The sequence below is a fragment of the Anas acuta genome, chromosome 4, assembly GCF_963932015.1.
Source record: "Anas acuta chromosome 4, bAnaAcu1.1, whole genome shotgun sequence".
Lineage (NCBI taxonomy): Eukaryota > Metazoa > Chordata > Aves > Anseriformes > Anatidae > Anas > Anas acuta.
Window position 1 is genome coordinate 48,145,440 of NC_088982.1, and position 14,834 is coordinate 48,160,273.

Consider the following 14,834-nt stretch of genomic DNA (forward strand, 5'->3'; position numbering starts at 1 on the left):
CACAATTGGCTGTTATTGACCAGCAATAGACGCTATTTGACTAACTTCACAGTCTGTCATTACAATAAGCCTTCTCTTTTGTAAACACTCCAATTAGAGCAGCAGTATGACAGAGATGTTTCTGTGTCTCATAAGCATTAACTTCACTCTTTGTCTGCAATTTTAAAATGATTTAAGTTTAACTATTCATCAAGTGAATTTCTGCAGACTGTGCCAGGAACTCAAAGTACAGAATGATCTCGGGCTCATATTCTTTTTCTAGAAGCTGCTGGTTTGGGAGAAGGTACATTTGCAGCCATGTTTCCTTCACCTGCTCTATGCATTTTCAGATAAATACATTTGTCTGCTGTTCACTTTAAGTTTATCTGAGAAAGAAATTTTCCGCATGACCTGCATGACTTTTCTTCAGAGAGAGCACAGTGATTGAAGGAATGCTCTGCAAGTTGGTGGTTTGGCAAGTGAAGGGCATAAGGTGGGAGAAGAGGTCATGTAGTTTTGAGTGCTATTTAGAGAAGGCTGAGCCAAGTAACCTTGCTGAATATGAGGTAAAGTACAGGACCTTGGCTGGTGATGAGGGGAGTGGCATGTAAGAGTTTTGCCACATTTGAAGGGATTGTATAATTCTTGTTCTTTTCCCCATTTCTAATTATTTTTCTTAGTAGGAACAAGCTAACAAAGGATAAGGGTAACTCTGGATAAATAAAGGATAATAAAGGATAAACATTGTCTTGTCAGGGCTCACTGGTTAAACACAATTTTAACGTATTACTTCAGCCCATATATCAACTGTCCAGTTTGTTTAGATACTTTGTACAATGTACCACGTTTTAATCATTTACCCCTTCCTGAGAAGATGATAGCAAAACACTGTTTCAAAAGCAGGAATGTTTGTACGATTGCAGAACTGCAAGATGGCTTGTTTTAAAAACAGACTCCCATCTCTCACACTTCCAGTCAGTTCTAGAAAAGTGAAGCAAAATTCCTTTCCTTACTTACTAGACACAGACAAGGTGCCACAAGGTGTATTGATGATAAAAGTTGGTTTTAAAATAAATCTGTTACCATGTCAGACCATCATGAGGCAGTTCAGTGGTTATAGCTGAGGGGATAGTTTCCTCTTCTGTAATTCAAGGTTAGTTTCCCTTGTTGCCAATAAACAGAGCTTGTGTTGCTTTTATGGTACATTACTTCTATACTATGTGAGGTGGGTAAGCAACAGCCAAGATATTGCCCTCACCTGATACTCGATTTTTTTGTCACTTTCTCATTTCTGTTTCAAAAACTGGAATTTCCTTTTCACTTCGGAGACAGGAAGGGAGTTACATGTGGCATTGTTAAATGACTGAGTAACAGCTGTTAAAACCAGAGAGACCGCTGTGACTGTCCAGTCTCACCTTCTACACATAACAGGCCACGAAACCCCTGCTTGTAGCACACTGCAGTATTGATCTGTTCTGTAACAGTGGTCTCCAAAGTGATGTTAAGCCTCACGTGAAGAAATTGGCAATATCCTATGCTTCACTCAAGCTTCTCTTCTCATATAAATATGGCATGTCTTTCTTATTACTTACAACTGAAGAAGGCAGAATCCATGGCCAGCTACTGAATAGACCTAGGCCTAGCTAATGTAAACATTGTATATATGTCATATATATATATATATATATATATATATCTCCAATTAACAGATCTGGTACCTCATCAGCCTGATGGGAAAGCAGGATGAATCTGTTGGTGTTGTCTGTGAGCGCTGAGTGTTCCTGCGTTGTATGCTGCATACTGTTGTCAGTCTGCGCGCCTGTCGGGGATACGTACACAGCATTGCAACCTGTTGCACTCGGTGGCATCCAACTGCAACAGCCTTCCTCCACTGCACAGCTGGGTTTGGCAGCCCTAGAAACATATAAATATTTATACAAATCTATAAATTACATGTGCACACATACTTCTTTCAATCTTTTTGAAATCATTCTAGTATTTTAGTTCAAAATTTGGCTTACCTATCAGAAGACTACATAATCAGTAGCATAGCAGGCTCACAAATTGCTACCTATCCAGAGATATGATAAATTCACTATTCAGAATAACCTTCCCTGACACAACTATGAAGGAAGTCTTTTTAGGCAATATAATATGATCCATGCCTGGATTCTGAGTTTATTGGACACCACTCACAGAAAGATTTTTCTAGCTTAACTACTCCCCTGTTAATAGAAATATTTTATATCTTACTTGAAAAGAAGTTATCACCATTATGACAAAAATATTCACATTTTTCATTTCAAAACTTTACACATAAAGCTTCTCATGCATCTTCTTTTTATTTATGTACATGCGTCTCCTGACTTTTATGTCTTGGCTTTGTGTTTTATAACTTTCATGGGTATTTCTCAGTCATTGGACAGCTTATTCTTCTATAAATTTGACAAATGTCTGTGCACCCAAGAAAAATCAGATGTGTCATTTCTTTAACAGCAACTACTTAAACATTCTCTGACAGACTTCTCTCACTCCGTTTCCAACAGTTCTGTTTGGATTATTTCCTTCCCATAAGTACATTGTAACATCAGTTTTTACTTTAAATCAACCTTCAAAATGGTATTGAAAGTGTACCATCTCCTCTCCTCCCTAATAATTCATCATTAATTTTTTATTTATTTATTGACATTTTGGCATCTTAAATGCACTTTCCACTAATGGACACTCATATATCAAAGGTCTTCATCAAAAGACTCTGAAAGTGAGACTAAGTATGAAACAGTCTCTCTGAATTCATCCCCATCTAGACAGGGATCAAAGTTTGCTACCAGGAGTGGATGTCCCTGAAGATCTTCTTGCTCCAAACTGAAATAAGAAGTGGGACCAAAGGCTGCTGTCACCTTCTGGGACTTCCCAAGGGTTAGTAGCACAGCTATGGAGAATTTCTCCATTTCTTTCATCCCCTAATCCAGCCTACCCAAGGGAGTGCTGGTACTCTTCTTTCTGTACCTGTTGAAGACTTGAGACATGCCTAATGATTCAGAGGGGAAGGCAAGCATAGACATACTCACTTGGTCTCACCTAACCCATGGCAATAATAACGTAAGGCTAGTTGCATACACAAAGTCCCCTCTTTCCTGTGTAAGGCTGGCCAAAAAGTGTACCATAGTACAGTATCAACAAAAGCAGTATCTGTTCCTGAATTGTTAAAAGTGGCAAGTAGCATTTTGGGACCCAAAAGACACATCTTACACACAGGAGTTAGCAGATCTCCACAACACCTTAAGCACCACAAGTGACTTATTAGGAAAGGGATAGTAAAATTTATGTATAACATAGTAGATATACAAGAAGTAGTAAAAAGAAGACTATTTAAATAGTTGGATCTGTACTGTGCACAGAGGAGAAACTGATAACTTTAAAAGACTAAGCTGACACACAGAAAGGAGAACAGACCTAGAAGTTTGTGAGCTAGCACAGCAATCCATAAATATTGTAATTGTGCACCGGTTTAAGAATTAGTACATTTACCACACATTGCTGAACAAAGAAACGTTTCATTTATTCACTACCTTATTAGAACTACGTGAGCTTTTGACACATTGCATGCATTAACCTTTATGCTAAAAGACTGAGTTAAGTTTTACACGAGAGTAATCTTGTTATAACAACTGTTTGACTAAGTTTAACACTTAGCTCATCTTTCAGTAATTAAAGGTTTTTAACCCCTTTTCTAAAAGGATATTTTTAACCAATGGCTTTTGATATCTCTTTTCAAATAGGTGGTGAAAAACGTTTAGAAAAAGATAGATGCAAAAGCATACCACTACAAGACTATCAGACTATCCTCTGCATTTGAGCTCTCATAGTATGTGATAATTAACCTTCATTAAAACAGAAAATTCCAGGGAGTACTTGTACAATGCCAAAAAAAAAAAAAAACACCAACAGAACTAGTAGCATCACTGGAGCTGACAAATGTGTTTGTTTTTTTTGTTTGTTGTTTTTGTGGGCAATTTTAACTTGAGTAGAAAAATAATCAGAATTTCCATTTCTGCATTATTTACTGTAAATAAAGAATCTGAAAGTATCTACTAGATACACAAAGCTTCACATGAAAGCTACTATTTATTTTTACAGTCAATAAATCTTGCCTGGACTACAGTGAGCATCACAGGATTAAAAAAAATGCTGAATGGGACACATTTATGCTACTATTACTGTAAAAGTTATTAGACTGAAAGAAGTCTTAACATTTCTGTAGTCTTGTTTGTAGTGAAGCGGTACAAATACAGAGATGGAAGTAACCTATGATACTACTGTACTTACAGATTTGCTTTGTTTTAGTCAGGGTTAAGACAACAACTTCAAATTCTCAGTGTGCATGCTAGTGGCAGCATTTTATCTGAGTGAAACCAATCAGACATAATAAATGGTGGAAGAAGTGACACGACTTATAGCAATCATCTTTGATGTTGTAAATCTCTGTAACAGTCTTGTATAAACCATCTCAACTTCAAAAACTAAGCAGAAAGCAGAGGAAATTCAGAAAATACGAAGCAGAAATTTGAAGTGCATATTAAAATATGGCAAAGAAAGGAAGGATAAACATTTTGTCATTTCTGTTGGTTATGAAAGCTGAAGAAGCAGATAGATACATGTTATGCACACCAAAGAGAACAGAATGGAAAGCCCATGGTAAAAATATCTTAAGAAAGAAAGATCTTAAACATGTTGTTGTGGAAGGGGGGGGGGGGATACGATAAGGAGGGAAAGAAGTCCACATTCACTGAGTATTTATTTTATTTTATAAAACTGAGAAGTGTGAATTATATAAATAAGAATTATTCTGAATTACATATACCTAATTTTCCTTGCTAGTGTCTTAAGGATCTTGTTCCCCTAAATGTTGTATCAGAAGCAGGTAGTTTTTAGAACAGTATTTTCTATGCCAAGAAACTCAGAGCAGCTTTAGATTGAAATATATATCAGTGATGCTTGTATGTTAAAAGCAGAGAATTAACTTAATACTTAAATGCAAGGTAAAGCTTAGTGGAGGCCTACATACAAGTGAATCACTTGGTATTCATTGCTTTAAAAAGTTCTTTAAAACTTTTTTACTAACAGTAAGTCTGAAAAAAACAAAAAAAAGGGCACTGAATGATGATTCTACTACATGCCACAAGGTAGCAGCAAAGCATAGAAGGAAAGACTAAAAAAACAGCCTCTAAAGGCCATAGGGGAGAGGAAAGGAGGGAAGAAATAAATAGAAGTTTAACGATTTTGATAAATTCCCCGTGGTCTAATTACATCCACATACAAACGTAAGGAGTGCTAACTTGCTTTAAATTACATATCAGGCAGAAAAGGCTGAAGTTATGCCTGCATGCAATTTTAATTTGACAACGAGCTGCAGTTCTCTTTTTTGTTGCCAAATCCTTGGTTTTCTCAATTCATTGTGTTCAGCAGCCTAGCTAAGATATCATCACCACTGAGAAAAATCATGCACTGGTGACTGGGGCTGACCAAATTAAGCGTGTTTATTGCTGCATTTTTTTGGTCGATTTCCCTCTCCTTCCCTGCAGTTCACAGAGCAGGAAAAGTAATCATATTCCATTTTAAGAGTTTATAATCTACACATCATATTTCACTATTTCCAGTATTTCAAAGTGTGTTTACAATTGCATTCACACAGATTTTCAGTTATCTGTTCCTTGCATCAGCTATTTGGGATAACCAAAATTAGATGAATCTTGCAGACTTGTTCCAAATGAGTACTGTTTTGCCCCCGGTTTATTACATTTACTTACAATAATGACAACCCCTGATGGCTGAACATTTCACGTTTAAATTGCACGTTTAACCACCAGATGGCAGATACTCCTCATCAGAATGAGGGCTAATATCAAAATCCAAAAATATTAAATGAATTTCTAAGGTTTGTTACTGTTGCAGTTTTTGGTAAGCATATTATTCTGTCTACATAAAATAATATTCTGTCTGATTGGACAGGATGGAATATTTTCTTATTCTTTTCAAATGAAACTTCTTAGTGCTTTTGTTACTGCTCTTAATAACTTCAGTCAAAACACCGTATCTATGTTAATGAGTCAATGTTATGACACATAAGTAGACAAGAGCAATAAGTGACAAGATTTCCTCAATTAAAACAAGAAAAAGTGCCAGTGTCTGCATTAATAAAAAATAAATGAATAAGATACTAATAGTGCTCAGAGTCTAACTACTCCATGTTCATGGCTATATTTATTGTTTTTATAGTATAATTGCTCAGTAAATCACAGTTTCTAATTTCTGATGATGTGTGTGTCATCTAGCTAGCAGTACAAATGGTAGCTCCTTTCCTGAGGTGACTACTCACTCATTTAACTATTTTGTTAAAAATGGGAATGGGAATTGGGTGAAAATTGTGAAGTTATAGATCTGTAAAGATACATAAATGTGCTATTACTATTATACAAGAGTATAGCCATACAGCAGAAGTTTGAGAAGCAATATATGCTACAGTCACAAAACTTGCCTCAGGCAAGCAGGTACTCATAGAAACGTGAATCTTCTCTCAGAAACTTCTGCAGATGTATCAAGGATACAACAAGCAAGACCTGCAGTACAAAACTTCTGATAATGAGCTGTTATTTTCTTCACTGCCGTCAGTTTTCCAAGTGCTTTCACATATAACTGGCATCAAAGCTACTATTATGTGACAGCACAGTCGGCAAACAGAAGCTTCCCGGTCAAGGAGACAAAAAAAATCTTAGCTTCCAGAACAAAACCAATATTGGCAAACAAATCACAACAGAGTATAGACAAAGACACAAACAGGTATTTTCCTTCTCATCCTGTTGTTGTACACTCTGCAACATCTGTCTTTTGGGTAACTCTTCTCCAAGATTTATTCTCTCCTCAGCACTACAACATTAAAGCAATGATCAGCCAGTATGAGAGAGAGAAAAACTGAGTAAGCATCCAACACATGTGGAAGATACAAGGGGCAGGTTTCTCACTACTCTTTTTCACTCCTGTTTCCCACCATTTGCCAAGTGAAATGCTACACAAATCCACAGCGCAGTGAAATAATCAAGATGCAACATGAACTATCTTCCAGTTCCACTATTTCTACAAATTTAAGAAAGGTTTATTTTTCTGTTTCTTTCTTGAATATTCATAGAAAAAAAAAAAAAATACCTTTATTCAACCATGATTGATGTAGCAACATAATTAGGACTAGTTCAGTATTTGAGTTTTCATATAAGCATAAAAGAAAGTGGAAATCTATCTACATGTATTCACAAAGTATATATTATTAAAGAATTTAACACCGGCATTTGCTGAATTATTTACTTTGAACTTTTTTGGTAAGATTAGTCTTACAAATATACGCAACGATTTAGATTAAGTAGAAAGGAATGGCTGAAATAACTAGTGGGGGGACAAATATAGCAAATTAGTTGTCCTTTAGATAATCAAATTATACTCATCTCTTGAGGTTCACAAAGGACTGAAACCACACTGCTCATTGAAGAAGTGATACTGCACTACTCTTTCAGCTACCCAATTCAGCAACAACTAACTTCCCAAATTTCTTAGGATTACAGAGCAAAAGGTTACCTTTACCCAAAGCATGAATCAGTAATGAGCTGCATTTATTTATTTAGATCTAGCATGTTTGATCACATAGAAATTTTTAACAGGAAGGTCACATTGGAAGACATTTCACAACCAATGCTTCTTCATACAGAAAGCTGGGAAACAGTTTTACCTTTTGTTGAAGCAAGTAATTTCTAAATAGAGATATCCCAAGTTCTATCAAAGTGATGTTTGTTTCCAGATGACACCATTTAAAATAAATTGAGGAGTGCTTTCTTTCTCCTCTTTAAACTCTAAGCAGAGTTTAGAAGGTAGCCCTCACACAAACTGAAAACTGGAATTCAGCCTTGTCACTGAGTGACTCCAAGACAGCCCAGTGAGCAGACTTTTTGTCCTTCACAGCACAAGCTGGATCCTGGGGAGGGGGGCACCATGATGACAACCTAAAATGAAAAGTAGGCAATTGACAGGCTTGTTAAAGCTGATTTCTAGAACAGAGCATTTCCAGTACAGTTTGCTTTTCATTATTGTTACTACTCAGCTCTATGTTATCTATTCACAATTTAATTATAGGTACACATTTCCACGCAGAGAGGCCATATCCATCTAGATACCAACTCAGTACATATTCATTAGGACACCTGAGTTGACACACTAGAGTTGAACCTACCTTCTCCACATGGTCTGCAAACAATTCTGTTCTACAGGAAAAGACACAGAAGGTGCAACCTAACCAATAACCTCCCCAGTACTCAACGCTGTTAGGTTTTTATCGCACCTCTGCTGAATGCCTTACTTCAGACTGTGCTGCAAATAATAGTCATAATAATAGTCATTCAGGTTTGGTTTGTACTGGAGTTTCTGTTGTTCATAGACACTGTTTTTTGCTCTGAAATCAGCAGGATTTTGGTACTGATTTTGCCCACCAGCAGGGACCCAGCTGTCTGGGTATTGGTAAGTAAAGTCTACAAGATCTTTTGTAAAGATTTAAGAACCTTTAAGGCTCTTTTCACGCTCTCCCAGACTTGACCTCTGAAACAAAGTCTTATTATTTATGATAATCACTGAAAAAAAATGATTTAAATCAGTAAGTTCTTGGATGTATGACCAATGTAAAAAACACCTTTAATATTTATAATGAAAAGCTTCGCTGCAGTAGTGAACTTCATACAGTTGACCTCAGCCCATCGGTCCAGCCTATCCAGATCCTCCTGCAGAGCCTTCCTACCCTCGAGCAGATTGACACATGCAGCTAGCTTGGTGTCATCTGCAAACTTACTGAGGGTGCTCTCGATCCCCTCATCCAGATCATCGGTAAAGATATTAAAGAGAACTGGCCCCAGTACCGAGCCCTGGGGGACTCCACTAGTGACCGGCCTCCAAATGGATTTAACTCCAGTTAAACTGGATTGCAACAGCAGGCGTGCTTCTAGCCACATGTGACTTTCCAGAGAGAAAGTCAAAGAACATGGCAAACCGCAGCCTGCGGCACCCTGAGGGTCAAGGGCAGAGCAAACCCTGGGCTGGCACAGCCAGGAACATTCCTGCAGAGATCTGCAATGTCCCTGTGACAGCAGTTTTGTTCAGGGGGACCCCAGGCCAGGTGGGACAGCCTCGGGTGTGCCTCCCCCTGCGGCCGGCAGCCTCCCTCGCCTCCAGATCGGTCACCGTTCTCTGCAACGTGCCATGCCCTTCAGCACACTTTCCCCATCTTTTTCTTGGGGAAGAAACATCTGACTTCCCTAATACATGCTTGATATTTGTGAGTAGGGAAAGAAGGAGAAAATACAGGGCACTCTGTGTACAAATGCCTTCTCTTCCTTACGGGGAGGCAGCAGGCCATCCAGGCAGCATTCCCCCATCCCCAGTACAACTGCCTGCTTTATTCTAACCTGCCTCTCGGCAAGAACACAGGCTGAAGTTCCCAACAGCCTGATATGCTCCTGCAGCAACATGGAAGCTGCTCCGCAAGCTCTGTGCATTCACTTACAGTCAAACAAAACCAAATGCCACTTTGTCCTTATAAGCAATCAACAAAGGTCACTGATGTCTGTCGCTGGGGTTGGGGCCCCACTGAATGAGCAACTGCACTGGCTTCAGCAGAGCCCCCCCCCTGCATGATGTCAGGCAGAATTCTGACCCAAAATTGGACTGATTTTGGTCACACCAAGACTAATCTTAACCATGTCCTTCAGAGTTTCCTTCAGGAGTATGTTTTCTGTTAAGGGAAGTGTCCCTGCAAATGACATATAAAACTGACACCACTTCAGCTGCTTTCATTTTTAGTAGAGTTTTGGGATTTCTTAACTTTACTCTTTAGCTGAAATAAAGTTCATTTCAATGAACTCATTTCACCTTTGCTGAGCAGCTGCTCTTACAATTGCTGCTACAGCTGCTTGATTCCCCTCCCCAGAATCACAACCTGTGGCTTTGGGTTTTCAATGCTTATTTTTCACTTAGTTCTTCCTTCGTGCTTCCATGGTGGGCAGAACAGACGTGTCACCCTGCGCAGAGATGGGGGGCAGCCTCTCCCCTCCCAGCCACACACACAGGCAGTGACAGGAGCGAACTGGGGCGTGCTCCTGGCCTCTCCCCCTCAGCAGGGAGCTCTCTGAGCCCTGCAGGGCAGGCAGCACAGCCCCAGCCTGACCCCAGCACGCTCCCCACAGCCTGCTGGCACGGCCCCGCAGCCCTGCCCAAACATCAGGGCACCTTTTCTACCACCCAGCTCAGGCCTGGGCTCCGCATCACCTGCTGCCCCCCCCGGTAATACCCTGCTCATGTCACAGCAGGCAGGGGGTGCCTCATGTCACAAAGGGTCAGGGACGGCCCTGGCCCCAGAACGCTGGCCTCAGCAGCAGTTGGGCGGTTGGGCAGCCCGGCCATGGCTGCCCGTGCTGATGGGGAGGCTGCTCGGCTGCCTGCTCCTGGGGCTCCAGCCTCCGCTCTGGACACAAACTCAACCAGAGGAACTCAGCTCCTCTCTCCTCAGGCCCTCACCTCAAACAGCTCTCAGTGCCCTAAAGGACACTGACCGAACTAAACCACCACACACTCCCAGCCTCTCCTTTCCAGCTCTGTGCTGGATAATTGTACACACCCTACAGGACAGGTAAGATGACCCCAACACACACCCACCACGCTCTAACAGCAAGCAGCCAGGTGACACGATCGGGCCAGGACAGCAGTGATGACTCCACCAGGATGATGGGACATGGACGGATGTGGTGAGACCTTGAGACACTTGGGCACGGAGGCAGGGTCAGCCCGTGGTCAAAGGGGGATGCTGCTCTGTTTGTTCCTTCTTTTATGAAAGCCAGACACACAGCGATGGGACCACTCCATGGCACAGTCCTGTCAGCTCATCCCTTGAGAAGTCAGCTGGAAGGAAGAACTTCCAGTGCTCTACAGGACAGGTAAGATCGCCCCAACCCTCACCCACCATGGTCCACAGCAAGCAGAAAGGTGACGTGGTTGGGCCAGGACAGCAGCGACCGCTCCGTCAGGATGACAGGACACAGACAGCCTCGGTGAGTCGCTAGAGACTCTTGGGCAGAGAGGCAGGGTCTGCCTGTGGTCACAGGGGGATGCTGCTCCTTTAGGTGCTGCTTCTCTTTCAGCCAGAAACACACAGCAATGGGACCAGTCCATGGCACACTCCTGGTCTCATTGCCCTCGACCACACAGCTGGAAGGAAGACCTGCCAGGCTCTACAGTACAGGTAAGATTGCCCCAACCCACACCCATCATGCTCCACAGCAAGCAGGATGGTGACATGATCGGGCAAGGACAGCAGTGACAGTTCCATCAGGACAATGGGACACGGATGGACATGGTGAGATGCTAGAGACTCTTGGGCAGAGAGGCAGGGGTTGCCCATGGTAACAGGGATGCTGCTCTGTTTGGTGCTTCTTTTCTTTCACTCAGAAACAAACAGCGATGGGACCAGTCCACATCATACTCCTGTCTACTCGCCCCTTGAGAACTCAGCTGGAAGGAAGAACTTCCAGTGCTCTACAGGATGGGCAAGATCGCCTCAACCCTCACCCACCACGGTCCACAGCAAGCAGGAAGGTGACATGGCCGGGCCAAGACGGGATTGACCACTCCATCAGGATGACAGGACACGGACAACCTCGGTGAGTCGCTAGAGACTCTTGGGCAGAGAGGCAGGGTCTGCCTGTGGTCACAGGGGGATGCTGCTCCTTTAGGGGCTGCTTCTCTTTCAGCCAGAAACATACAACAATGGGACCAGTCCATGGCACACTCCTGGCCTCATTACCTTCGACCACACAGCTGGAAGGAAGAGTTGCCGTCGCTCTACAGGACAGGTAAGATCGCCCCAACCAACATCCACCACAGTCTCACAGCAAGCAGCCAGGAGACATGATCATGCCAGGATGCCAGTGACCACTGCATCAGGACAGCTGGACAGGGATGGACATGGTGAGACCTCGTGACCCTCGGGCACAGAGGCAGAGGCTCCCCATGGTCACAGGGGAATGCTGCTCTCTTTGTTCCTTCTCTTATGAAAGCCAGCAATGTGACCAGGCCACTGCACACTCCTGGCAACACTCCCCTTGAGAACTCAGGTGAAAGGAAGAACTGCCAATGCTGTACAGGACAGATAAGCTATCCCCAACCCATTCCCCACCACGGTCTCACAGCATACCAGATTAGATGGTTGGGCTGTGATGGGCATCTCCTGGCCGTCAGGAGGACGTGCGATGGATGGCCTTGGAGCGAGGCTGGGAGAGCCTCACGCAGGGATGCAGGGGCTGGCCCTGGCAACAGTCTGGGGCTGCTCTTTTTGATCATTTTCCTTTCTCTGTCCAGCAGAAACCCCTGAGCACACCAAGGTCTGCCACTCTCCATTCCTTCCTCTGCCTAATCCCTCCGCGGCCATTGACCTGAAGGCTGGTGCAGCTTTCTACAACCACAGCCACCAGAGGAGCAGGAAGCACATAAGGACTCCATCTTCACTCAGCTATGGTCCTACAAGCACACCAACGAGCCCTACGGCTATGGACAAAGAGCTTGGCACACCTCCGCGCCACCCCACCCCACATCTCTGTCAAACCTTGCTCAAATAAATGTTCTGATTCACAACCTCATCAACTGCTTTTTCCTGCCCTTTTTGGGGAAGCTTTGGGGGTCTTTGCCTTTTGCAGAAGAAGCAAGTGCACCAGCCTTCGCTTCTTCAGATGCTGACATCAAGAGAATTTCAAAGCAGGTTAAGTGTCCTAATCTAAGACCAGATTCTGCAGGCGTTTCAGATAAGCGTTTAAATAATAAACACTTATGCGACTCTGGAGGAGAGTAGTCTACTGTGTTCTTAATTTATTCCTGCAGATGGAATACAGCATTACAGTTCAGTTGCTGAATCTAAACGCATTTTGCCATTAGTTCCTCTGATGCACCAGCTTCATCTACAGTTACATGAGGTCAAATACATTTAACACTAATTTACTCCAGCATGACTTTTGTTGTTGTTATTCATTAAATACAGGCATAAGTAATCACCTTTTTTTTTTTTTTTTTTATATATATATAGTAGAGATTAACACCTCTTTCAAATTAAGTCTGAAAGAGGCAGCTCTGATCACTGCCGCTGCTACTGACAAGTCAAAAAGGCAAACTCCCACTTCTGGCTAGACAGAGGAAAAAGACCAGAAATCCTAGAACAAGAAATTACTCATGCAAGCAGGAGTAATCAGAAGCTGGTAAAGACAGTATCACATCTTAACAGCAGGACCAGAGATAGCCATTGAAACCCCAGCTATTTGAGCATCAGAGAAAGTCTGCATAAACAACTAGAGTCACTTGCAAAGAACTAGTAATGACATAGTGTCATCCTCTCTGGGATGGGGGAGAGAAACGGCAAAGTGACACCTGTGAGTTGAGATAAAGACAGTTTATTAAGACAGGAAAATAATAATAACAATAATAATAGTAACAATAATTATGATAATAGTACTACTAATAATAAACATTTAAAAGGAAATACATTTTGGAAAGGAGAATGTATCTTTCTGGACCTTTTGAAGGTTTTGAAGTTTCCTGGGAAATTTTTGTTGTAAAATTCAGCATGCATAAGCCAGGATACAAAGTGGTCCTCCCTTCTTGCACAGCCTGAGACAGAATAAATTGAGCGACAGAATCTCCAAGTGCATTAAGGAGTTCTCCATAATGTCAGTTAAATTCTACAGACCAAACTCTACTTAATCGAAAGGATCTCATCTTCATTGACAGATTTTATAAAGAAATACAAGTATGGTATCACTGAATATTGTATTCAGATAGTTCATTTGGATTTTACTTAATATTGCGTAAGTAGAGTGATTTTGAAGGTAACTAGTTAACACATCTCATCACGTGTGAAATTCAGCAACTGGAACACTTACTGGAACAGCGAATCGACGTGTCAGCAAGTGTCTGACTCCCCAGTATATTTTACAAAACTGTCAAAGAGAAGGAATGTGCATCACTAAAGAAATTATGCAGAGGAGGTTGTGGAAACTAGTTAAGAAAATGCAGCTAAATTACCATCCATTGCATCTCCCTCTCCAAAGATGTAATTACCATGACACACTATTTTTAGTGATACAGTTTATGACACTTCCTGGCCAAACAACAGAAAGTTTGTTTGTAGCCGCCGCCCCCCCCTCCCCCTTTTTTTTTTTAAAGTATTCTTGCACCATCATCTTAATTCACGTAATGACAGCAGGTGTTTAGAAAGGCATATCTAATGTTAAAGACTAGGACAGAAGGAAAAGTTGATATTCATTCAGTATGTTTCTTGGGACTCAATTTTATTTACCAACAGGAAGATCATTTGAAATCTGAAATAATCATAGAGATTATTTACTAACAACTATATTCCTGTCATTCACCTGTTGAAAATTAGAAGGTAGTTGCTAGTTGCCAGTTCGCATTCTGTTCCATTTCTTTTTATGAAATACTGAATTCCAAACAAAGTACTAGCTTTTGAACTGACACGAAGAAAGGTGAGTAGATGAAGTCATGTCTCTAACAATAAGAAAATAAAAATAAATAGAGAAAATCCTCATTCCAAGCACACTGGGCTTGGACGAATACCCAAGAAGAATACCCAAATGTTACAGAAAGTCAGCAAATTTGAAAGTATCATAGCACCTTAGAAACATATGGAACAGTGCATGTGTGCTGTTCTTGGTGACCACCTGAATTGTCCCATGTCAACAGCTTTTGAATTGGTTGTTTGTTTTTAC

General features: G+C 41.5%; 1 protein-coding gene across 3 annotated transcripts in view; it reads right to left on the minus strand.

The window, feature by feature from the left end:
• Nucleotides 1-14,834, minus strand: part of FSTL5 (follistatin like 5) — a 402,914-nt gene that overhangs the window by 351,240 nt on the left and 36,840 nt on the right. For 2 of the 3 annotated variants that reach the window (XM_068681111.1, XM_068681110.1), the window contains exon 2: nt 1,698-1,893. The exons of the other annotated variant lie outside the window; for it this stretch is intronic. In XM_068681111.1, coding sequence (XP_068537212.1) covers nt 1,698-1,822 — 125 coding nt within the window. In that variant the 5' untranslated portion in view covers nt 1,823-1,893. The remainder of the gene's footprint in view (nt 1-1,697; nt 1,894-14,834) is intronic. 3 annotated transcript variants of the gene reach the window in all.